Raw genomic sequence first — 25,224 nt, 5'->3', positions numbered from 1 at the left:
ATTTCATATAACCAAATTAAAGTGGGGGTTTTTTTTGTAACATTCTCTAGTACTTTATAATGATTCCTAATGAATTCAATAAGCAGAATTATTAGTGTAATTCTAGCCTGCAATGGAACTTTCTGCTTTCTTCAAATGACCACTGCAGAAACAAAGACATTCTAAGGAATTATATTGGATCAGCTGCATGGGATGGTCCAGGATAAGGAAATAGGGAAAACGGAAGATGGTGCTGCATTTGTGATGTGCCTTTAATAATTTATTTTCTATGAATTATTTTTTATCAAATATAAGACACAAAAGACTATTGTTTTCTAAAGAGAGCAATAGAAATATTTGGGAAGCTACCAATTTAATGAACAATCAAATTTTATGTTTCCCAAACCATCCCCTCGGTTTCTTGATTCTGATTTTGTTTTAGGTTTCTGAAATGTTCTCCACTATGTTGGTGATTTGGCTTTGTAATCCCATATGTTGTCTTTCTGTTTCTAGACCTAAGAATAGGGAATAGTTGTTTTAATAATTGTGATGTGTTCGTTCCATGGGCTGAAATTTAAGGAGTTTCTAGGAATAGTTAAATTTCCAGGACCTCGTCTCTGTTAAGACATAACTTAATAGAGTGTTTAAATTGCAGAGCAAGCTGTCATTAGGAGGAGCAAAGCGTCTGAGGTTTTCCTATATTACAGACTACTCAGTTCCCAGAGCCCTGCTGTGTAGTTGTTCCAGTCTCCAAGAAGCCTGTTAAAGAGCCCCCAAGAGCATGTGTCCAGCCCTCCGTGTTAATAGTTAATTGGTGAGGATGGCAAGATGAGAGGACAGCCGAACATGTGGTCTCTCCGTCTCAGCCACTAGTCAGACTTTTTAGTTCTAATAACAGCAGCTGCTCACATTCTCACTACTTAGCTTCTCACAACTCTGTTGCTGGGATTTGTGAGTGGATTAGAAATGTAAAAAAGATCTTTGTCTAAAAGACAAACAATTTCCTTTCCCTCCCCTCTTTTATCTATGCTTCTATTTGTACAGTATTGTATTGTAAAGGTAATAAATTTATTATTTTGGTAGCCTACCTTTCAGGAAAATTCTTTACAAGTCATGTCAAATAATTAAGATAGAATAAAATGAGCACATTTAGGATCATAGTGTTTTTTTAACATTTAACAGTCAAAATATTGCTAGCATAGATAGTGCAATATTTCTAAAACAATTTTTAGAAAATAATTTATGTATATTCTTTACATAATCCAGTATCTTCACACTTTCTACTCCTATAAATTTAATCTAGTAATTTCTAATTTAAGTAGTTTAAAGTATAAAGAAAAATCTATGTATAATATGGATTGATAGATTTGTTTTAAGATATATTCCAAATCATCAACAATCAAAATTAGCTGTTCAAAAAAGGGAAGCTTACAAAAGTAGTTAAAACAAAATATAACTAAATCCAGATAGAAAATCAGTAATTATCATGACCATAGGAATATAGCATACAAAGATCAAATTACGTTAGTTATTGTATTAGGTGGTATGATATCTCTTTCAACAAAGTAGCATCTGTTTACTGATTAATACTTTCTTCTTATATCAAGCTCTGCCAAACATATCGTTCAAATGTGTTTTCTTAGTCAGGAAAATATACAGTAATGGATCTAGAGATAGATATTAAATAAATGGAAGATGTTCATCTGGGGATTAGGGGCTCTAAGGAAATTTTCAGTTAGAGGCACTTAGAACATGTGGAGCTTTAATAATGTTAACTGTTTCTGGAATTCCCTCTTCCCATTGAAACATCTCAGTTTTAGGGAGAGGCTTTTTCTGTGGCTTACAAAACTATAGTCAAGAAAAGAAGAGGCAGAAAAGCACAAGTATGCATAAGTGACAGGGTCTTGATATGCACCACAATTTGCAAGATGTTTAACAATAATGTATTGGAAATGGATATTTATATCTTACATCATGTTTTATATTGTTCAGTTCTGCACTGACCATATAAAATCCATAGTTTATTTGTTGAAAATGGAATTAGAAAATATATTACCAATCTATGCTAAAAAAAAAAAAAGCTCCAATATAGCTCTCTAAGTTTCTCCTGAGGTTGGAAAAAGCCTTGGCAATGGGTTGAAATGAGACATTGGATGCTGGAAAAGGCCTTGCTCTTGAACTTGACTGATTGCTTTTTCCTGTGGTAATTTTTTATGCTTCGTCCCTCACTGTTCCTCATATCCACTAACTCTTGGAAAGCATTCTCATGGGGGAAATGAAGGGAAATGCATTAATTAAGGCATTTTATTTTTGCTTTTTCACCTTCTCACATTAGTGTGGAATAAATATACGCACACAAGCTTATATAGAAATGAATATAGGAACATTTTGTCCTTCTGTTTAATTGAAGAGGTGGGGTTGGTAATGTTGGAAAAAGTAATAGAGCTTTATTTAGCAGTGGCCTAAGTTGTACTCTGCACAAGAAAAATGTTTCTAGAATACAATTAGCTCAGATCTCCCAATTTTAGAACAAATGTTTAAAAAAATTGAAAGAAAGAAAGATTTTAAAAATTCTCAGAAGAACCAACCTAAGGAATGGCAAATTTTGAGCTGTGACTTAAGAAAAAAGATTTGAGAAGATAATATTTGATTCTTGGAAATTCTTGGGGAAAAAATCATTAAAAAGACAAGTAATTATTTTTTCTAGCTGCAAAAGATAATAACTTAATTATGCAAAATGATAGTACAATTAGACTAAACATTAAGAAATTTCTCTAAATTCCTAACCAACAACAGAATCAGGAATTAAAGACCTCCTTTAAATATAATGGTTGAGAAGCTGCCTTAGAACATGCAGTATCTTTTTTAGGGAAAAAGATTTGAATAGATGAGTCATTGGGCATGTTCCAACTTGCAAGATACTTGAAATAAGATATAAGAGAATTGTAAGAATATTTGTTATGTTTGTGCAAGGCATAACAAGGATGAAAATTGTAATGTTAATTATATTGTTAAATGTTTTATCATAGTATTGTTAATTCTCATCTGTTTGGGCATATGGAATATTTTGGCTGCTAAGCTAAGATAAATCAGGCATGGAAATTAATATTAGTTAGGCAGAAGGTAGGAAAACATGTTTTGAGATAATTTGGACAATAACAAGAAAGGAAGAGTGTGAATCTTTAAAAGAACTTAACTATCTGTAAATTTGATTATTGAAAAGGTTTCCAAAACTTTTGGATTTTCAAGGATTTGTAATTAACATGAATTGATACACATTTGAAAACCACCAGAAACTGGTATGGAATTAGATAAATCTTGAATTAAATACATGTTATAATGTTACAACTTTACATAATCTTTTGTTTGCTTTTTTTCCAACTACCTAATTGTTTAACTCTTTTTAGATCAGTTCTGTTAATTACATGAGAAATTCAATATGAGAGAATGCTTCATGTTTAATAGTGTTTTTGTGTCCTATATAGTTAAGCTTGAAAGGTGGGGGAGAGGTAAATTAGCTTGTAACCTTGTTCTGTTCCAGACGGATGATGGAAAATAGAAGCTCTTAGCCACAAAATGTAACACTTAGAATTAATATTTAATTAGACCATCAAATTGTATACTCTGGCTGAAAGGTTCCAAGGAGTTGTTAGTGCCACAATTGACCTACAAGTTTAATAATAACTCGTTTCTTCAAGCAAGTGCCAGTTCAGCACAGTAGAGCCCCTGTAAGAAAGTCCTGAGAGATTAAAACCAAATGGCAAGCAAGGAATCCTGGGATGGAGCCTTCTGGAAAGCTGGAAGCTGGAATAGCTGTTTTCAGCCAGGATTCAGATGAAAACAGTGGGTGAAAAACCTGATCCCTTCTGTTTTAGGGGCTTAGGCAGAGTTCAAAATCCTGAAATAGATATTTATTAAATCATTTTATTTGGTCATATCAGCCTGCATCATAAGGCAAATAATGTTTGGTTATATAGTGTTCTTTTATATTAATCTTTGTGCTAGCATCTGTTTGAAATCTGTGTTCCCTTCCCCCAGGCTTGTATATACTGTTTTCTTTGTGACTGATGAATTTTTAGAGAATATGCTTCGAAACCTAATTGAGTTGCATGTGCTATTGTGGCCTTCTGGCTTTTAACTTTGCATATGATTTTGAATTTTTGTTTATCTTAGAAAACGTAGCATGCATCCTTTTGTGCGGTTTAAAATATAAGAAGCTATATAAGAATGTTTCATTGTTTTTCATTCTTAAAAATTCTTCCACTGAAATAAGTTCAAAAATGTGAAAACACCCAGCAACAGATTAAAAAAGGAACAGTTTGCATTATTTATTGATTGCTTCATAAATAATTAAAGAAAACTAGTCACTTCTTAAATATTTACCGTAAGCTCATGAGGGCCTTGCCAGCAGAGGGAGTAGTCATGTCTTTAGTCAAATTGCGATTGATTTCCAACCTATTTCATCGTTTTTCATCTGGTCTGTGTTTTGTCAACCAGTTCCCATTGATAAACTATACTTTTATACTCAATAAGGGGTTAAACTGATTGTAAAATTAAATATTTTAAGCTTTCTCTTCATTACAGAAATCAGGTGGAAGGTCTATTGGATAATTACTTTCCTGGTGATCATATATGTGGCAAGTACATGCTTAGTCTAGCCCAATATCATGTATTTACTTAATCATGAATATATTATATTTGAAATAGCAAATGTCCAGCTATATTTCAAAGTCATTATGCCTAATAAATAATTACATTTAAAATCTTTAAATTAAAATTTTAACCGATGAAACATTATTTCTATCTTATCCTCCCATTCGTACTATTCAAAATGCAATATAGTTTTCAAAACTATGTTACCATTTCTTAACAATCTATAATTTACATGTTTCTGCTGCTGTAAATTTAATATTGCTGGTACCTGTTTTGCTTAAGGGAATATTTTTTTCTTCAAAAGTTTAAAGTTTTAAAATAAATTAAGAAACCTCACTTTGAGACTTGCGTTCCCTTGTGATTGGCCTTCCAGTGCCATATGATGGCAATTCAGGACTAGAACCACTCCATTCGTGTTTATCTCTAGTTTGTTTGTTTCTCTGTTTAATAATCTATTTCAATTTTCTCACAGGAAGTGACTGGATGACGTATAATAATCAAATAAAAACAATTCATATATAATGTTTGTTGTTGTTAGTTGCGAAGTCGTGTCCAACCCATCGCAACCCCATGGACAACATTCCTCCAGGCCATATATAATGTACATCCCCCCAATTTATATGTTTAAATCTTTTTCTCCTTTTTCTCTCTCTCAGGCCTTCTCCACTTCATTGGTGTCTCCACTGTTTATCGCTGATTATTTAAAATTCTCTAGGAAGCTGTTCAAGCAGAACAGTAAAAAAAATGTTTTTAAAACAGTATTTTTCATTAGAATTTCTCAAACATTCTCCCATGCTCATCTTTTCTCTTCTTGATTCTTTTTTCCATTTTTCAAATCTCATCTCATGCCTATAAGTTTACTTAGAACCTGATGAGAGACTTTGTCAATAGCCCTTAGAAAAAGCTAACATAAAATATTAATAAAATAGGAATTATATTTACATGTTGATTCTTCTACAGTAGGAGAGTTGTAATGATAATTTTGCCCTTCATAATTTATTATTTCAGTTTGTAATAAGGGTAAAAAACCTCTTAATTTCATAAAACTCAAAATAGCATTAAGTAGATCACTTTACAGTTCTTTGGGAAGAGACCACTATATATTCCATATATGTTACATATAAATTGTCATTTCTTAGCAATTTGACTTTTGAATATTTTGGAAACTTTAGAGTGAATAATGCCTGGATTTACTGATCTGACAAGCTTCAAATTATCAATAAGGCCTTTAAACCATCTCGTTACCACCATCTGCAATTCTGTAGAAGCCTTTCCTGAGAAAATGCATTCAGGATCTGGGTCTGCCACAGATCCTCTGTTTCGGTTACCTCTTTCTCAACCGTTCAGAAAATATTTTATTGTTTGCGTTAATGTGTTACATAAAAACTTTTTATTTTCTTGATTCCATTTGTTGATATGTTTCCTGACACATGAATTACATTACAGTTCTTATTTATTAGTCAGTGACCAGCATGAAAAAAAAAATACAATAAAATAAAATGTATAAACTCAATATCAATAAATAGAATAAAATAAGTGATGAGGCAGTGCACATACTGAGGTAAAATTATTGAATAAAATATATATCTAAATTAAAAAGGGAAGTAAATGAAGATGAGCAGCCATATAAATATACTTTCATTCCTGATATCTCATAAACTGAAATTCTATTGCTGTACTTTTTGGAGTATAAGATGCACTTCCCCCCCAAAAGTGGGTGAAAGTTGCTGTGCATCTTATATACCAAATGTTGCCGAAGCCTTGCCCACCCGCCACCCCCACCCTTTGGTCAATTTTGGCCTTCACATGTTGTGTTTTTGACTATTGCACGCCCCATTTTAGACCCATTCCAGGCTGCGGGGATCTATGCCATAGCACATTGCTGCCTCTGCACATTGTGCTTTCGGCCTCCGCACATCGCATTTTCAGCCTCCGCATGCCCCATTTTTGGCCTTTGTGTGTCACATTTTGGGCCAGTTCTAGGTGATGGGGATTGGTGGCAGTGGCGATCGCCACCTGGAACTATCCAAAAATGTGACACGTGGAGGCCAAAAGCAGGGTGTGCGGAGGCTGAAAACCCAATGCACAGAGGCCAAAAACGTGGCTCTGGCGATCCTCGCAGCCTGGAACAGTATTCCGGGAGGCCGATCCAACCGCCAATCAGCTGTTAGTGCTAAATCAGGCTGTGATAACGTGCTGAAGCTAAACAGGCTGTTTGCTGTTTGCTGCAAGGACACCAGCCAGATGAATACCGATGGATGTTCGTAGGCAGAGGCACAATTTTTTTCTTGTTTTCCTCCCAAAAACTAATGTGCGCCTTATACTCTGAAAAATATAGTAATTTGGTTTTGAATCTCCTTCAAGATTATAATAATTAACTAACTTTCTTTTTAAAAAGACTTTCCTAGCCACAACTGCCACCTGTTTCTCAAGTAGGAATCATGAGTCCCGAAGGACCCCCAGCTTGCGCACCATTTTGGGCAGTTCAACCTTACCCAGTACCAAAAATGGTAAAATCCCAGGTCTGTAAGTCACTAAAACAGAAACCAGTCAGTATTGTCCGGTTCACTTATGCCTGTTTTATCTCATCCAGACCTCCACAGCCTTATATATATTATATTAATATATTTTTAATTTTATTTTATATACATGTGAATGATTCATATCACAGTAGATACTTCATAATTCCTAGAAGCTACATATGAAAAGATTCAATATTTGTAGCGGTTTTAAGTGGAAGAATATAATAAATTATGACTTCTCAGTCCTGTTGTTTGAAGAGTTAAATTACGTTCATCCTTATTCCATAATGCTAACTGCTTTTTTAAGGAAGAGTGAGCAATTTCATAACCAAAATTCAACAAAAGCTAAAAGGGTTGTTAGTTTTTTTAAGTTAAAATGTGGTCTGCAGAAAGCAAAATATTGCCTCTTCCTATTTTAAAAACGTAAAATAATTTGGGTCGTGAAAGGCTGTCTTCTCCCATATAATCCAGAGAAGAACTGGCTGAAGCAATTCAAGTGCACATATGCAAGCCTTTTCAATGGGAGACTCCCAGATTGTGGAATTCTCTAACATGAGAGATGTCTGATGTTTTCCCTTCAAATGTCTGTGGAGAATTTAAATCGGATGTTTGATGTGCTTAACCTGTGAGGTTTCTAGCATATAATTTATGGTTAATCCTTAACTATCTTCCAGCTGTTTAAGATCAGAGTCTCTAAATCTCTCTCTCTTTTTTTTTTTTTGCTGAAGTGAAAGCAATAATAGATTCCCCCTGATGGATGCCTTTACAGCAGGGGTGAAATCCAGCAGGTTCTGATAGATTCTGGAGAACCGGTAGCGGAAATTTTGAGTAAATCGGAGAACTGGCAAAAACCACCTCTGGCTGGCCCCAGAGTGATGTGGGAATGGAGATTTTGCAATATCCTGCCCCCAGGAGTGGGAGGAAATGGGGATTTTGCAGTATCCATCCCCTGGAGTGGGGTGGGAATGGAGATTTTGCAGTATCCTTCCCCTGCCACGGCCACCAAGCCATGCCTACCAAGCCATGCCATGGCCACCAAGCCACACACACAGAACCGGTAGTAAAAAAAAAATTGGATTTCACCACTGCTTTACAGGCATCCCAGACAGTTAACATATTATTTGAGCTCTGAAAAAAGAGAATCTCATAGGGGAGAAATATTCAAATAGTTGCCAAATTTAATGTTTAGAGTCAGTGAAGTTTGTTTATTTATCACATTTATATGGCCACCCATCTCACAAGAAGTGACACTGTATAGTGTACAACAATCAACAAAAATAACAGATATAAAACCAATCATTATAAAACTATAGAAGTCATTATTAAAAATGAAAAAGTATAAAGTTTTAAAATATACAAATCAAACAGAGTAAAAGAGTTTTAGTAATAGAGCCATCTAGGAATATTTCTGGGTTCCTGAGATCCTTCAGACCTGATGACATAAACAGGTCTTGAGGTACTTCTAGAATAATAATGATGGAGCTAACCTGGCTTCAGGAGGGAGAATATGCCATTTGGCAGTTGCCATGGCAGAGAATACCCACCTTCTGGAACTCACAAAATATGATCCTTGAGAGATGGTACCCACAACATATCCTCTCTAACAGAACTAATGTGACAGGCTAAGGTAATGAGAAGCAGTTCCTTAGCTAACCCAGTTCTATGCATGAAGGCTTTAAAGGTTAAAACCAGCACCTTAAATTGACATACTGAGGCAGATCGGCAGCTAAGGCAATTTGTGTAGCAGGGGTATATGTGCTCTTCTGGGAACATGCATAATGACTTTGCCACTGCATTCTAAACCCATAGTACTCTAATCTGGAGTTGATTAGGGAATAGCAAGGTTTCCTGATCCAGAAAAGTACATAATTATCACATAAAATGAAGCTGTGCAAAGATCCTCCTAGTCACGGCTGCCATCTGCCACTTCAAGAAGGAAATGTGAGTCAAGGAAGACCAAACAAGCCATAGTTCTAGAACCAGCAGACCCCAATCAAAGTCCTCAATTTTGCCAGGGTTCAGCTGAAGCTTGATGTTTCTCATCCAGGCCCTCACAACCTCCAGGGGCAGAAATGCATAGTCGGTTCCATCAACAAACTGATGATACCTCATCCTATAGTGACTGATGAGCTCACCCAGTGTTTCATGTAAAAATGTTCTGAGGAGTTGGAGCTTGAAGCGTGGGCTTGGGCGGACTCGTAATGAACCGGTGCCTCTCGATAGGCTGGTGGAGCCCTACTCACCCCTGGCTGCTGCATCTTTAAAGCTGCTCGGTGTGATTGCTCGTATACTGTAGCCTCATCAATTGCGGTGGTTAATGAGAGGTTTCGTCTAGCCAGTAGCATCCTTCTCAGCTGGCCGTCCCTTAAGCCCCAAATGAATTGATCCAGCAATGCTTCATCTAGGTATGCCCCAAAATAGCACATGGAGGAGGCTTGCCGAAGGGAAGCGATAAAGTCAGCGATAGGTTCCCCCTCTAGCTGAAGACGCGTGCGGAAATCAAAACGCTGGGAGTATTTCGATGGAGTCGGTTCATAGTAAGCTTTAAGTGTCTCTTGCAGGACGGACCAGTCGACTTGGTGGACTGGCCTTGGAGACAATAGGTTCACCGCCATCCGGAATACTTTCGAGCCGCAGTTGGTGAGGAAAAACGACCGTTTTTTATCATCAGGTAGTTGGCTATTGTCGTTGAAATGGAGAAAGCAATTGAATCTTATCATGAACATCTCCCAAGACTCTTCCGCTGGATCAAATGGTTCCAGTTTGTTGGCAGAGTTGGCCATCTTGGGAGGGCTGGGTTCTTTTTCTCTGTCCTGATCGTCGCCAGTGTTGGGTTTGCGAGTAAGGAGTTCGAGGCTGGATTCGTGACAACTGCTCTTTTTATTTATAGTGAGACTTCAGCAAAAGATGCAGGCAGGATGCTCTCCTTATATACACACCTGGGTCAGTTGGTCACCAATAGGATTCAAATGTTTTCCCGCTGGAATTTCCCGCTGGGATTTCCCACCAATGGGATCATACACAACATGTTCAATAGGAGAGAATCCTGAAGCACTATATTTACTAGAGTCTAAGAGCATAACATCTCAATTATAACTGACTGGAATTGATTCCAAAGAAAGGAGCCAAACCAGCACAACACTGTGCCACCTACCACAGTCCTTTGAGCGGATCCAGAAAGATACCATGGTTGATGGTATAGAAGCCACAGGGAAATGAAGTAAGGCGAGCATGGATGCACGACCCCCATCCTGCCCATACCAGAGATTATCCAAAAGTGCTACCAATGCCATTTCAGTCCCAAGCTTGGCCCCAGATTTGTTCCTGTCAATCTGGCTACGTTGACTCACTGGCCTAAGTGTTACTATATTGTAACTTCCACAGAGATAGGTGCAGTGAGTTTCTAACACCTATTCTTAGGTCATACCCTGAAGTAAGGATATGACCAGAAGTAAGCATTAGGAAGCGTCTCAGACTAAACTCACCATGATTTTGCATAGTATAAGAAAGATATGAGGTAAACTATGACAGGCTTTCAAGGTTCTGTTATTATACTCTTCAAAAATAAAGCTAAGTTCCAGTAGTCCTTGCATTGTCTTCTTCCTGATCTGACCTACATCAAAGGGTTTACATTTTCCCAGCATTACAGTCATCTTCACTTCAGTGAGCATACTAAATAGCATTTACATTAAGAAAAAGATTTAAAAAGTAAATATCAATCTAAGTCAGCGGTTCCCAAACTTTCTCATAGTGCACCTAGCAGTCCCCAAACTGTGTGCCATGGTGCCCTGAGACGCTGCAGTGAATTTACTAAAGGTTCCTTTTATTAAATAATCCTTCAGCACCCTTGTGAGTTTGCTCCTGGGGCTCCACAGCTTACAGTTGAATCTAAGTTGAGAGGGGGGAAAAAGAATACAAAAAGAAATATCCACCTCAACTGTGCTGTTATTTTTTTAAAAGAGGGGGAAGTGACTACATTTTATACCTCTAGTGTAGCTTTGGTGACTGTCTCTCCACAATCCTGGGAATAAAAAAATAGGACAGTATCTACTAAACTCATTAACAGCAAAGAGACAAAAGAGAGTGAATATATAATACATTAATAAGTAAAATTAACATTTACTTGTTTAGAACTTTGCTGACAAGTTTTGGAAAGCTTTACATAGCTAGTGAAACTTAGTTGTTATTAAGCAATTTTGCAACAATGAATAAGGATTTTTATATATTTTATATTGTTGGTTTACTAGCTAATCTGATCTCAAATAAGTTTGGTATTCTCTATTTCGCAGCTTCTACCAATAAGGGACTTTACTGGGGGGTTTTTCCTTTTATCATAGCTTGAGTTCCTCATTTTTTAAATGAGTCCTGTTATTGTATCATCTTTGTAATTGAAAATGTACCTGTTACTAAAAGTTGCAGATGGTGTTCTACTTCCTCAGGCTGACAAGCTGTTGAAGCCATGTAATGTTTTCATAAACCGCTGAAAACAGGCTGTATATTAAAAACATGCTGTTTCAGTAGTTCATAAAAACATTGTTGGGTCAAGGAAGGAGAATGCCGTCCACCATTTTTAGTAATAGGTAACCCGATTGTAAGAACATCGGGTTACATTTGATGGTAGACATAAGGGTGAAATTGGCAAATTATTCTTGTTTTTAAGAGATTCCAGATTTTTATCAAACTTTCTTGATAATACAGTTTGTCATTTTAAATTATCTTCTTCTTTCAATTCCTTATATTATGAATAAATCTTTTGACTAAGCCAGCTGCTTTTGTGATTGATATTCTATTATTTGGAGATTATATCATTCCATGATCCATGATCTATTTTATTATGTGAAATGCCATGTATCTATACTTCTCTTCTAGTTATTGAAGAAGACAGAGAATTGGTAGAAACAATTTTTTCCCTAGGAAATTAGTATTATCACAGATTGTACATTATCACAGGTTCCATCTGCAACCTACAATACACATTTGTGTATTTGAATCTAAGGGAATCAAACCCTGTTTCAGTAGACATGCAAGCCTTATTTTACTTACTATGCATAAAAAAGAAAATATTACCCTGTTTTCCTCAAAATCAGCCCAATTGGGCTTTTGAGTGCATGGCAATATTTCAGGGTTCCAAAAAATACAAGAAAGAGTCTTATTTATGGGAAAACATGGTAGTTATTTTGGGCTTCTCTGTATTTAAAAGCCGGAATTGTAATGTTATATGCATTCAGGAAAATATATCAGCTATAGAGAGCCCTATGAAATGAGATCTCATTATTTGAAGGACCAACTACCTCCTGTGGTTTATGCTGCTCAAAGGTACATACTCCAGATTCCCCCCCCCCCCATTCAAACTGTCATCTGTTGGGACACAGGAAGCACTTTCTCTGTCACAGCGGTAGCTTCTTTGAATGAGTTTTTCCCCTGAGATCCAGACAGTTCCTACTATGATAGTATTCCAGAAGACTTTAAAGAGTTGTCTGTTTCCCAGGCTTTGGGATAGGGTGGATGGAATCCCTTTATTACAGGTGTTTTATGTATGTTGTATATGTTTTGGTGAGAGTTGCCATTTTATTAATTCCTGTTTGTTATTTTCCTTACTACATTTGTATTATCTTACTGCATTTTGTTTGTATATTGTGAGCTGCTCAATGTTGCTTGTTGTAGGCAATGTTGAAATCAAATCAGATAAATAGATAAGGCATTTTGTTTTCCATATTGTAAACCCACATCAAGTATCTAGTCCAAATCAGTGTGTCAAAAATGTATTTAAAATAAACCTCAAAATTTTATAAAAACTATTGCTTGGGTATATTCTATACTGGGATGTTATACTTATCCAGATAGTTTATCAGTCAAATTTTCAATGACTTACAGGTATTAATTGCCTATTTTGCTTCAGTTTGTCACAGAAAAAACAAATGTCTACATTTTTTTCATAATAATTTTATTAAAATTACAACTACAGCATTAAAAACCTTTCGTGGGATAGGCTGCTGTATAAATTAGATTAATAAATAAATAAAATAAAACAAACTAAAATCCTATTTTGCTAAGGAGTGAAGACAATTCATCTATTGCTATAAAACTTGTCAATCCAAAGGTTCCTCATAGCTGAAATGCAGTTAAGAAGCAATCTCCAAAAGTGATTGATTTGGAGCACTTGTGGACAATCTCAAAGTTCTCTCCTTGTCCAGAGGGGAATTACAAAGAACTGTCTTCTTACTGGCTCTTCATTGCAGCTCTACTTTTCATCAGCTCTACTTTTAGGAGATTCATATTCAGTTTGCCATTTCTTCCCCAGAAGTTCACAAAGGTCTACGTTTTTTGAACTTTAATTGCCTTTTAATCACTTAGGTTGTGTATTTTGTTCCCATGTCTTACAGAATAAAACAATTATGGAACGTGTTACCCACTTGTCTGATACAGTAATTGGGCTTGAATCATTTATCGGGTCTGAGAGAGAAACCAATCCATTATACAAGGATTATCATGGTGAGTTCTATCCTTCGCAATACCACCATTCCACCTCCCCACAAAAGCCTTTTTGAAGTGTTTTAAGGGCATTTATTCTCCAAGTGGAATATTTGCCCTAAAGTAGCATTTGATTTCTTTCTTTCTTTTTAATTAACCTCTTAGTTAATTTTAATTCATCTTGCAGACTAAACATTACACTATTTTTTACTACAATGCATAAAGTCTGCTAAGGAAACATGGCAACTTCTTACATGTTGTCAAGCTGTATTACCAAGGCATGGCTCAATCAGATGTACATCTCAAGAGACAGCCTTTGAAAAATTCGTAAGCAGGGAAGCTTTGGCAATCATCTGACCAGTGAGCTAAAATTGTCATTAAATCAATATTTTGATCTGCCAAGTTATAAGTAGAAGAAATGCAGAAGAGTTATATATTTCACTGGGCAGGCACATGAATGATATAGCGCAAAGGGGAGTTTTATTTCTGATTATTTCAAATTATTGATTTTAAGTCACGTTTATCAGAATATCAGAAGTTTTTTAAAAAAAATCTGGGCTATTTGGACAAATATTTGTAAACATACTTAGAACCTAATTTTATATGGTTTTTTAAAAGACAGTGAAAGTTTTTATACTGCTATTTATTGATAAAATAACTTTCAACTAATCTGGGCTGACATTTTGCTAGATGCACTTCTTTCAGATTTGAAACTGAACTCGGCAACAGATGTTAAGTGCTTATATACTGCCTATGTTCAGAGGAGTAGAATGTCCCCAACTAATCAGTAACTGTCAAGTAGATGGCAGCTGATAATCATTCTCCCTATTTAAATTATTCTGTTTTTTATAACTTTTTATTGCTTCTAATAATTTTGAGGGAAATTGCATCATTACATCATACCACAATTGCTGTTTTTCAGATCTTTTTTGAAAGTTAGCCCTTGTAATTGACGTTTAGGCATTGAAATTAATTTCATTTTATGAAAATGTCTAATCAAAAGATTTAGATTCAAATCTGAGTCCTCAGTAAATATTGTAAGAAAGCAAATAGGTAATTAATTATACATTACATGAGAAAATCCATTTGGATGTATGGATGACCATGGTTTACTCCAGCATAGATTCTACTTTGTCATATAGAGGAAGATAATCTTTTGAAATACAATCCCTTAAATAAGATACAAAATAAAAAAAACACCAAATGGTATTTCGTATTTAATATTCTGTAAAATATATAAGAAAATCTATATCTTTATATTTTTATAGTTTTCTCTAAAATTGTCTTCTTTGTTAACAGTGCTATTTTTTCTATATATTTTTCTAACATGTTTATTTTAAATATTTGAATAATTCTGCTCCCAATTAAAAATACATTTGTATTTCTATAGTACTCTCATAGAGAGGGAATATTTAACTATTGATTTTTACTTGCTTTGCATGTATATCTTATCCATTTACCTTGTACAATTTTGAACAGTGTGATAAGATGCTTATGTCTCCAGCATTTTATTGAATAAAATTGAAAGATTTCTGAAGAGTTTCAGAGCCAGTTTCTTAGTGTGCCTATACACACTGAGCAAGTCCTTCAAGAATATATAGCCCTCATCTAAAAATATTTTTAATATTTATTTCTGAAATACAGTTTGTAAAATTGTAATACAATTTTTCCATGTAGAGTTAAGTATATTTAATAACATACTAAGCAAGTTCAACAACAAGCAAATCCTGATTTCTTGAAAAATTAAATATGGATATTGATTCATTGGTGAGAAATAATGGAGAATGCAGATAATCTTTAGTAAATAAGAATATTGGAAGTGTATGACACTGAAGAATATATTTTATGTTATTGTGTTAATTATATCCGTGCTTCTCACATACCATTGCTAAATATAGTAATTATTATCCTGAAGAAAAGTTTTAAATGCATAAATAAGACAATTATATCTTTTGCAAATGTTTTCTTTCTATGCTTTGCCTCCATTATCTCCCAAACTAAAGTGTAAGCATTTTTTAAAGCTGAAATATAATTTGTTATGAGAGTCACAGTTACCCAGAAAATACCAGTGAGTGACCTAGCTTCATGCTAACGGTGTTCAAATATACAAGGCTACATTCATATTGGGACTGTTAGTTTTACTGAAGTAATTATGACCTACTTTCAAGTAATAGGCCCAGTCCAGTTATAATGGTCATTCAAGTGAAAACAATGGACTATTTTCTTGGTTTTATTTTGTCTTAAGACATAGTACATACCAAATCAAGCCACATATATTTAAACCTATATATTAATTTTGCATTATATTTTGCAAAAATGCAGTTTTCGTACAGTTAAAAAAAATACAAATTATTGCATTTTTCACGTTATTTTGAAACTATGTAATATTTGTTCAATGGTGTTCTGGCTTTTTATATTAAGGTATATTTATTAATTTCTCTCTAAAACATTGAAACTTAGTGTAACTTTTAAGAGTTTCATGGTTGGAAAGATTGTCCATTTTAATCTCGAACTATTTGATCCATTTGAATTGCATATATTTAATATTTATTCTTTAAAAATAAGATATAACAAGCTTTACTGCTGTCTCTCATAAAATATTTCTCCGTTTCTGTTGTGGAAAAAGACCAGTTATTGAAAGTCTATATTAAGCTTCCTAGAATCCGTCCAGCGTCCTTGTCAAAAGAAATCAGCTTGAGATTCAACTGACAGAATGCAGAGCTTGCAGTGTGCCTAGTATTGTTATAAAATTCCAACATACTCAACGGATGTCTTGCTTGCAGAAAATAATGTGCATTGTATTTATAACGTGATTAAAATTTATCCAACAGCACGTTTCACTATTCTGGTTTTCACACACGTTTAAAAAAATAGTTGTCATGGTACAAAACAAAATACTTTTCATTACAGCTTCAGTGGTTATCAGTAACCTATGAGCTTTGCTTTGCTGGCTGCTTACTGGTGCATTTAATAAAATAAAGATCACTCAGTGGTGCCGTGGGCAGCATGCAAGGTGATAGCCATATTTGCTTACTGTAAATACAAGAGAAAATCACACACAAACCGGCTGTAGTTTTGACAAGTATTAAGATCCCTCTTTACATCTGTACCTTTGTACCAAAGTGCAATTAGTTTTCCTCACACAAGGATTTCTGTTTATTTTATTCTGCTTGATTACTTTTGTATAATCGTATCGCTTGCTTCATTGCTCCTGGTCGTAAGCTCCAGTTTAAGAGGGGGAGGACGAGTGTGTGTAAATATACTGGATTTTTTTTGATATAAGACTTTAATTCAGGCATTTGGATAGCATCATTTTCTTAATATTTTCCTTTTCATAAGGTTTGGTTCACATACACCAGATTCCTCGGCTTAATAGCTTGATCTGTGATGTATCAAACACAAAGGACCTGGCTTTTAAATTGAAAAGGAAGCTGTTTGTTATTGAGGTAAGATTATGGAATACTATTTGAAAGATGGAATATATTAAATGTTTAACCATGAATGTTTAAAAAGTAGGCCACAACCTGCAGTAACAAAGTATGACATACATATTTCTAAAGATGTCAGAAGCATATTTAATTAAATGTTAATGATTTGCTCTTAGCTGTGTTGTTAAGTGGGAAAGTGCCTAGATGTTATTACTCCAGTTAGGATGTTAATGTGCAATACTGCCTAAAATTGAGCATGGCATGAGGGATAAATGTCTTTCTCATTATTCAGAAACAATTTCCTTTGCATTACTGGAATCACCTTTAACTCTTCCATGTCATTTTAAATATAGGATCATTTACATTAATGTTCTTAAGTAAATTTTCTACCAAATTTAAACTTTCCCCCCCTGACCTTCCATGCAGACTGTCTACACAGAAAGCAATAATGCAAAAGATTATTTCATCTTAGTCTTGCTAAAGAGCAGACCACTATTAGGCAGACATCAATTAGGGTTGATGTATTTATTAACCAAGTAGATCCAGAGGCTGAAAACAAAAGTTGCTTTGGGCGTGAAGGAATCCTCACCAGTACAGTCTTTGCAGGTTTTAGACAAAGGCATAAAACAGTTAAGCAGCCCTGACAAATCATTTAGTTTAATCTCTTTCAAGTGAAAAGCTGTTAAGCAGGCCACTTGCCTTAACTGCTTGAACCCATAAAAGGAAGAATTGCCACCAATATATTAGCATATTTTTAACTTCATCACCAAATGATGGTCAATGTGGCTTGGCACTGCTTTGGTGTTTGGGATTTCACCCTTAAGTGACCACTTTGGCCCTTATTTGACCCTCTGCCCTCTTTAGCTAGCCACTTGATAAGGTAACCTAAGGATTCTCTTCTAGTGCCCCTCCTCCACCTCTCTCTCACTGTCTCTTCACAATTGCGTGTTGCAATAACCTATAAATTGTTGAAAGGAGCCCATCAAGTGACAAATTAAAGTGCCCTCCTCCTAATAATGGTAATCAATGTCCTTAATCATCTAGTCCTATTGAAAGCAGTTAATAGTTAATCAAGCAGCCAGTTTTTCTACCAGGCTATCTCTGCATCAGTATTTCAAGTTTCTCAACTTGAAGAAATGTTGGCTTCAAAAGCTACTTGAAGGCAAATATTTTTCTTTAAAGAATTTGTGGTCCCTTTGTGTAATTTTGAGTTTTCAGAAAAGAATACATCTAATGACATAAAGCACTGTATTAGTACAATCCATTTTAACATTATTTCACTGCATCAAGAAAAGCTATTCTTCTTTTGAATCAGTTGAATAAAGGAGTTTAGTATTCATGCAAGTTTTTAAAATTCAGAAAAGCTGAATTATTTTCATTGACACAGAAAACAGACAATATGTTCCTACTATATTAAATTCCCATTTATTGTACTTTGAGCTGGGGAGGGAAATCTCTTTACAATATAAAACATTAATTCTGTTAGCAAAAGTTCTAAACTATTTCCTGTTGTTATAATTTTCAAATGAAATAGTTCACAATAATAAAAATAAAGTAGCCAAAAGTAATTTGATTTCTTTTAAGAAAAAAGAACTACAGAAGCACACATGATTTTTTTAAAGAATAATTTCAGCCACCCTGTTAAAGACTCTGTTCTTTATAAATTGCTTCCTGTCTAAAAAGATAAATATATTGCTTCCTAACTCATCAGTTTCTTTGCATTTGCCATCTTGCCCTACACTGCTAATCTTCTGCTTTTGCTTTTAAATTATAGTATCATTCTGAAGAAAGTAAGCAAAGGAAAATATGCACTGACAAAACAGTTGATCGGGTTACTATTAAAGTTAATAATGAAAACAGGAAACATTAAAATCATGTTTAAAAAGAGATAACTGTGAAACTAAATGAATTATATATCTCAAGGCAGACTTTTTAAATAGGTGCCTAACATTTTGATAGTTACATAAAATGTTCTTCAAACAAATCTTCAATGTAAGATTGACGGTTTTCAAAAAGAATGTCTAATATATTTATGTTGTCATTTTTTTATACCCGTGTGTGTGTGTGTGTATACATACATACATACATTATTAGATAAATACTGATAAAGGAATTCATAATTTGAAATCAGAATAATTTCGTCTATATTTTTGTCACATATCTGTTGATTTTCTGTAGCTTTACAATGTGTTTCTTACAAATAAACCCAGTTTTGCAAGGAGAATTCCTTCACAATTCTTTTTCATTGGAGCTTTAGCACTGGTTAATAAAATATTTTTCTTTTCTAATTAATATTTTATATGTTAAATACATGAATATTTACATTAAAAAATATAACTAAACAATACTTTCGATATTCTATAGTGTATATATTTTGAGCAACATATAGAGCTTGGACATTAAACACTAATAAATCAATATTTATTTGTTATAATTTATACAAGGTATTGATATTTAGATATTTAGCACAATAACTGTGTATAGTGAAACATTTACCTAACATTTCATTACCTGCTCTTTCATTGCATGTTTTAAAATCTTAGAGAAACTCTTAAGTGCCTGTCTTTTCAAAAAGGCTCATAGTTTTGAAGTTACGTTGTCTAATCCTATTTCTTCCTACTTTGGAATCTTAATTAGAAGGAGATAAAGACCATCATTTGACTAAATTATTGTCTTGAATCTGTAGCAAAAGGTATAATCCGCAATTGGGCCAATTAGTGTACCCCATCGTTAGCTATGCTGAAAAAAGCAGCTAGATTAGATCTGACACCAGCCTAGTTCCCACTGTTGTTTTGCCAGGTAGGATGGTCAGACTTCAAAGAGCTTGAGGCATCAGCAGGGCAAGGTTTGAAGGCCAGCTTAGGTCCGGTTGTTAATCACTCTGTAAAAACCACAGCAGCCATCACACAAAACAAGCTTATACAACATAATCATGCGGTATTAAAGTTTGGGTTGAGTCATGCCAATTTGCCTTTGATTTTCTGATGATTGAATAAAAGATGGCTACATGACTAGACATATTCCCAAAATTTACTGATTAGATAAGTTCCTCAAACATTTAAAATATTTTTTTTTCTTTTTAAGTTAGGTATATGACATGCTATTTATTCTGACGAATCTTTCTGACAAGAAAGTATATGGAACATAATTTATGTATTGAATACTTGTTTCTCATCATTCCAAAAGAATATATATATATATATATATATATATATAAAAGTTAAAAATAAAAGCTAATGATCGTATATTATGCTTATTATTATTTTCTATTTAAATATTGGGTAACATGCTTTTCAATGATATTATTACATAATTGTTCTTTATTTCTGCATTTTGATATGTTAAAATTTTGCAGAAATAGTGGCATATTTCTCTGCAGAGAAACCCCCAGTGCTACTGTAATATTATTACAAATAATTAAAAATAGTGGCATAATGCCTTTTCCTTTGACAATTTTAGGTGTATGTATTTTTCTATTTATTTGTTTAGTTCCCCTGAGGTTTGAGTAGCAGGGCATCAAGGCTAAATTGAAAAGTTGAGAAACATCCTGAAGGAGTCAGTTGCAGATAACCTACTCCTGTGCAGATATGTTTACATATTTATAGGGGGGGCAGTTAAAATAGTACAAACTATACGGTGTAATGCTACATTTTAGAAAAGGTAGACTGGGTACAGATAGATGCTAAAGCAATTCGATCTTCTCACTGTGTTGCACGTTTGTATCTGCAGAAGTAGGAGGCCAAGTAAAGAATTCAGTGGTATCCCTAACATAGCCTTTCCCTGAAAACTAAAACATAATTTAAGCTCAAGATTTCTCATATCAACTATATAATTTATCTGTCAGTTGACGTTGCATCAGAAATCATGATGAACAACTTTTACAATTCTTCCATGTATGAGTTTATGCCATTATTTACATTCCTTTGTTCAAATTTTCACCATGCTTATGTATAAAGAAATAATCTAATTATTAATGAAGGCATTTGACCAACCCAGATTGGATTCTGCAATAATCTAATTCTTTATGCCTATACTTTCAATTTTGCCCACTTTGCCAACCAGCCTTGGATTTAAAGCACATAAATGTTATATATTTATGGATCTCATTCAATTTTAAGTTAGTCAATGACAGATTTTCCGTTGTCTTTATCTCTTAAGGAAGAAGTTACATTTTTTGGAGAAATAGATTTTTCCTCTCCATCTTTAAAAATATTTTGTGGACTGTTAGTATCCATAGAAATTTTTTTCCCTCTCCTTCACTTCTTCATTTAGTAACAGAAATGTTGTCATAAGTCGAGGATTAGCTGTGTTTTACTTCTGTCTCTGATCCATTTTACTCTGCATATAAAGTCTCAAAATAATGTACAAAAGTTGAAAAATATCAAATATAAATTCCTAGACTAAAATAATGCTTTTATTTGTTTCAACCATTTGTGTATATTGAAGATTTGTGAAAAGAAGTCATGCAACATACTGTATACATGAAAGAGAACACAGAGAGTAGGATGTCGGAGAAGAGAAATCTCACCTTTCCCAAGTAGAAGCATCTTTCTTTTTGGAAGAAGGAAGGAAATCATCTTTTCCTGTCCCTTGCATAGAGGTAGATGCTCAGGAGAAGTCATAAAATGATTGTATTTTTCTTCCCTAAAAGAGACAGAGTTACTTCCCCTTGTCTTCCTCTGATCAAAGAAAGAAGCATTTTTTTCTTTGCTAAGGCAGGCAGGGAACAAACTTCTCAGTTGTTTTTTTCCTATAAAGTGAATATATTCAATCATTCTGTGAATCTTGTTCCATTCCTCTAGTTTGGTGTAGTAGTTAAGGCATCTGGCTAGAAACCAGGAGACTGTGCATTCTAGTTTCTCCTCAGGCTCAGAGCCAGCTGAGTGACCTTGGGCTCACTTAGCCCTAAGAAGGAGGCAATAGCAAGCCGCCCTGGGAAAAAATCTTGCCAAGAAAACTTCAGAGATTTGTCCAGGCAGTTTCTAAGATTGGACACAATTGAACAGAAGAAATATAATGAACTCTGCATTCAAATCCTTTCACTTTGCATGAGTAAGACTATTTTAATGTTCTTCAGTTGTCACTGTTCACCCACTTTTAAAATGGAATTATGTGTGCCAAATGAATTTTATATGAGAGGAGAAAAACTTGGGCCATCCTAAACAACCTTTTATAATAGGAACTCTGGGCAATTTCTGACTGACAGCAAAGCTCAGTTGTTAAAAAATGTGGAATTACTACAGAAAGAAAGAAAATCTGCTTACGCAGTAATGTAGACTTATATAATTGGAGAACTAAACATTTGTTCTGAATAAGCATAAAAGTGTTAATATTGCTAGTTACGCTTATTTATTTGACAACCATATATATTTATTCTGTATTTTTATAGGGATGTTGTTGTTGTTTTATATTTTTAAGATGTATACTACCTGGGGACTTGTTGAGATGAGCAGCTGCAGAAATTAAATAAATAAATAATTCAGACTGAATTGTGATGACACTAAAAGACTCCAACCTAAAAAAATTACAAAATAATTTATTTTTTATTTGGATAAATCATAAGCATTACTTAAGTTTTTGCTTATATATATTGTCAGGTTCTTCATGTTGTACATGTACCGTACATGCATGCATACATACTCATTGGATCAATGCATTTGGTGCTTTCTTTCATATGTTGTATATAAAATTATACAGGTATAATATGAGTTCACCCAACTTTCTTGGGCAGTAAAAACTACTGGGTTCAGATGATGTTTATTCTACATTATTTCCATCTTCTAGCAAGTTCAGTTTCCTTTTGCTCTGTACAGTACATTTCATTGAATTGTTTTGTCAGATGCTGTCAAGCCAACCTACCATTGTTAAATATAATCAGACTAAATCAATTTGTCATAAACCTTTCTAGGAAAAGGAACAGAATATGAATGAAATCAAGGATTTGAATTCAGTATCATAAAAAATTGCCTATAAAATTGGAAAAACATTATTTCAGAAGTTTTTGAAGTAATTAAATGTTGAGATTATACTTTATTAATAGTTTTTAATTACTTGTTTTAAACTACCATAATTTTGATTAAAATAGAAAAATGTAGTTCTTTATTTACTCTGAAAGTAGATAGTATACCAAAACATTATGAATACAGAAGCATTGTTTTGTTTGGAAATTATATTATCACTGTACATTGAAATCTGTATTTTCTGACAAATTTTCACTCCAAAATTTACAATACTCTTTTTTTTTTTACACATTAATGATAAATTGCCTTGTTACAGACTTTGAGGGCTCAAAATTGTGTACTCATGTATTGCATTGGAACTACGGGTTCGAGAATCATTTTTGCAGCAGCTGATCATCTGAAACTTCTTTAGGTGTAAATGAAAAAACAATACTTCATGTATTATTTGTTGATTGCATGCTTAGTAAGATCAAGCTATTTTTTCTGAACCAATACATTTTAAGGTTACATAATTTTAGAATTATGTAGACTTAAGAGGTTCATGAAATAGGAAGCACTATGGAAAAAAACAGTATTCTGTTTTGCTATCATTCTCTTCCTTATCAGCACCTTTGAATCAGAAAGAAAGTGGCTCTCCAGTGGTAAGGAAACAGTACTTCATACCCAAAAGAGGGAGGATTGCAAAACTGCAAAAATAAATAAATAATTTACCCCCAAAAGTCTCCATAGAATAATCTACTATAAACAGTACAGTCAGATGAGCATCACCAATGGTGATCTGCATGATCTGACTAACCTTTGAGGAAAGGAAAAAAAACATGGAAGGTACCCACATTTTGGAAGCTTTCCAGACTGCAGTGTTTTTCTGCAGGCCTTACTTGTTTCTTTTAATATTGACATTTTGTCCCTATTCTTTGAGAAGGAAAATTTGGCCACTACAGACATTATTTCTAAGAAGGAATGGTTTCCACCTATTCAGAAGGACTCTCCAGGACTGCACCAAAATATGTGTTTGTGTACTCCTCCCCCAACCTTCAAGAAAATATGTTCATTATGCTGTTTTAGGAGGATGGATGTTTTGGGAAGGAAGGATATTGGGGGGATGGGGGAACTGGAGCAAATGGGCTGTTAAGGAATCATATGGGCAGCTTCCTTTGCTGCAGGTCAAATACTCTATTTTTAGTACTAGAATAAATACTTAGATGTAGATTTCATTCTACAAACCTGTTTTCTTGGCAGTCAATAATAAAATACATGCCTCATGCTTCAAAGCAATTTACCAAATGAAGTCTATATAGTTATAGTAGTGCCTCTGCTGACAACCCCTTAGTTTTTTGGCACCGCACGGCAGTATCCCCTTAGCATCTGGAAGATTGATCCCATGCTGAGCAGCCTAGATAGATGGAATTTGTCTGTTGTGTTTTTGTGGGAGATTTTTAAAAAGCTTTTTCTATATAATCCTTTTTTTATACAGTGGCCCAGCTGGTGAAAATTAGTCAGCACCTGTATCCTTCAACCAGAGCTTGTTAGGAAAAATGGGCTAGAAAAAGTATGGACCCTTGACTAAGGTTTAACTTAGTAAAACAACAGCAAAAGAGGCCTGTGTCATTTTTACCCTCCATGTTCTATAAACTGTGGAAATAATTCTATGAAGATAAGGATGAAGAAGAAGCAAGGGATATAACAATATCCAAGACAAAAGCCTAGTCCTCTCTGCAGTAAACACTGGACACGTGCTGAAGTTAATTTTTTATGCAAGCAGATAATAAAAATATTAGTTACTGAAGTTGATTAGTTTTTATTTGGGATCATGTGAATGTGATTCTTCCTTCCTTCCTTCCATTTATTTATTTTTTTTATTTTAGTTTTTTTGTCACAACAATACATATAAGCATCACACAGAAAGATTATACAGTATATAAACATATATATGAGGGAATATTAGGAAGTATAAGCATATATATATATATATATATATATATATATATATATATATATATATATATATATATATATATATATATATATATATATTTGTTTTCTGAGGTTTTCGGTGTTTGTATGTAGGTCTTTGGTTATTGGGTTTTCTCCAGCGTAAAATTGGAAGTGTCTTGGCGGCGTTTGACGAAGTCTCATTCGTCATCTTCAGGCTTCAGCCGTGCTGAAGCTGAAGCCTGAAGATGACGAATGAGACTTCGTCAAATATATATA

The 25,224-nt window shown here is 34.2% G+C and overlaps 1 protein-coding gene across 1 annotated transcript in view; it reads left to right on the top strand.

Moving 5' to 3' along the window:
- The window catches only part of ELP4 (elongator acetyltransferase complex subunit 4), a 163,366-nt gene that overhangs the window by 86,822 nt on the left and 51,320 nt on the right, over positions 1-25,224 (top strand). Inside the window, exons 9-10 of the mRNA XM_058161767.1 lie at positions 13,538-13,646; positions 16,965-17,071. Of these exons, the coding sequence (XP_058017750.1) occupies positions 13,538-13,646; positions 16,965-17,071 (216 nt within the window). The remainder of the gene's footprint in view (positions 1-13,537; positions 13,647-16,964; positions 17,072-25,224) is intronic.

Source organism: Ahaetulla prasina, chromosome 1 (assembly GCF_028640845.1).
Source record: "Ahaetulla prasina isolate Xishuangbanna chromosome 1, ASM2864084v1, whole genome shotgun sequence".
Classification (NCBI taxonomy): domain Eukaryota; kingdom Metazoa; phylum Chordata; class Lepidosauria; order Squamata; family Colubridae; genus Ahaetulla; species Ahaetulla prasina.
The sequence above is the reverse complement of the archived record's forward strand: the minus strand, read 5'-3'. Positions and strand labels throughout refer to the sequence as shown.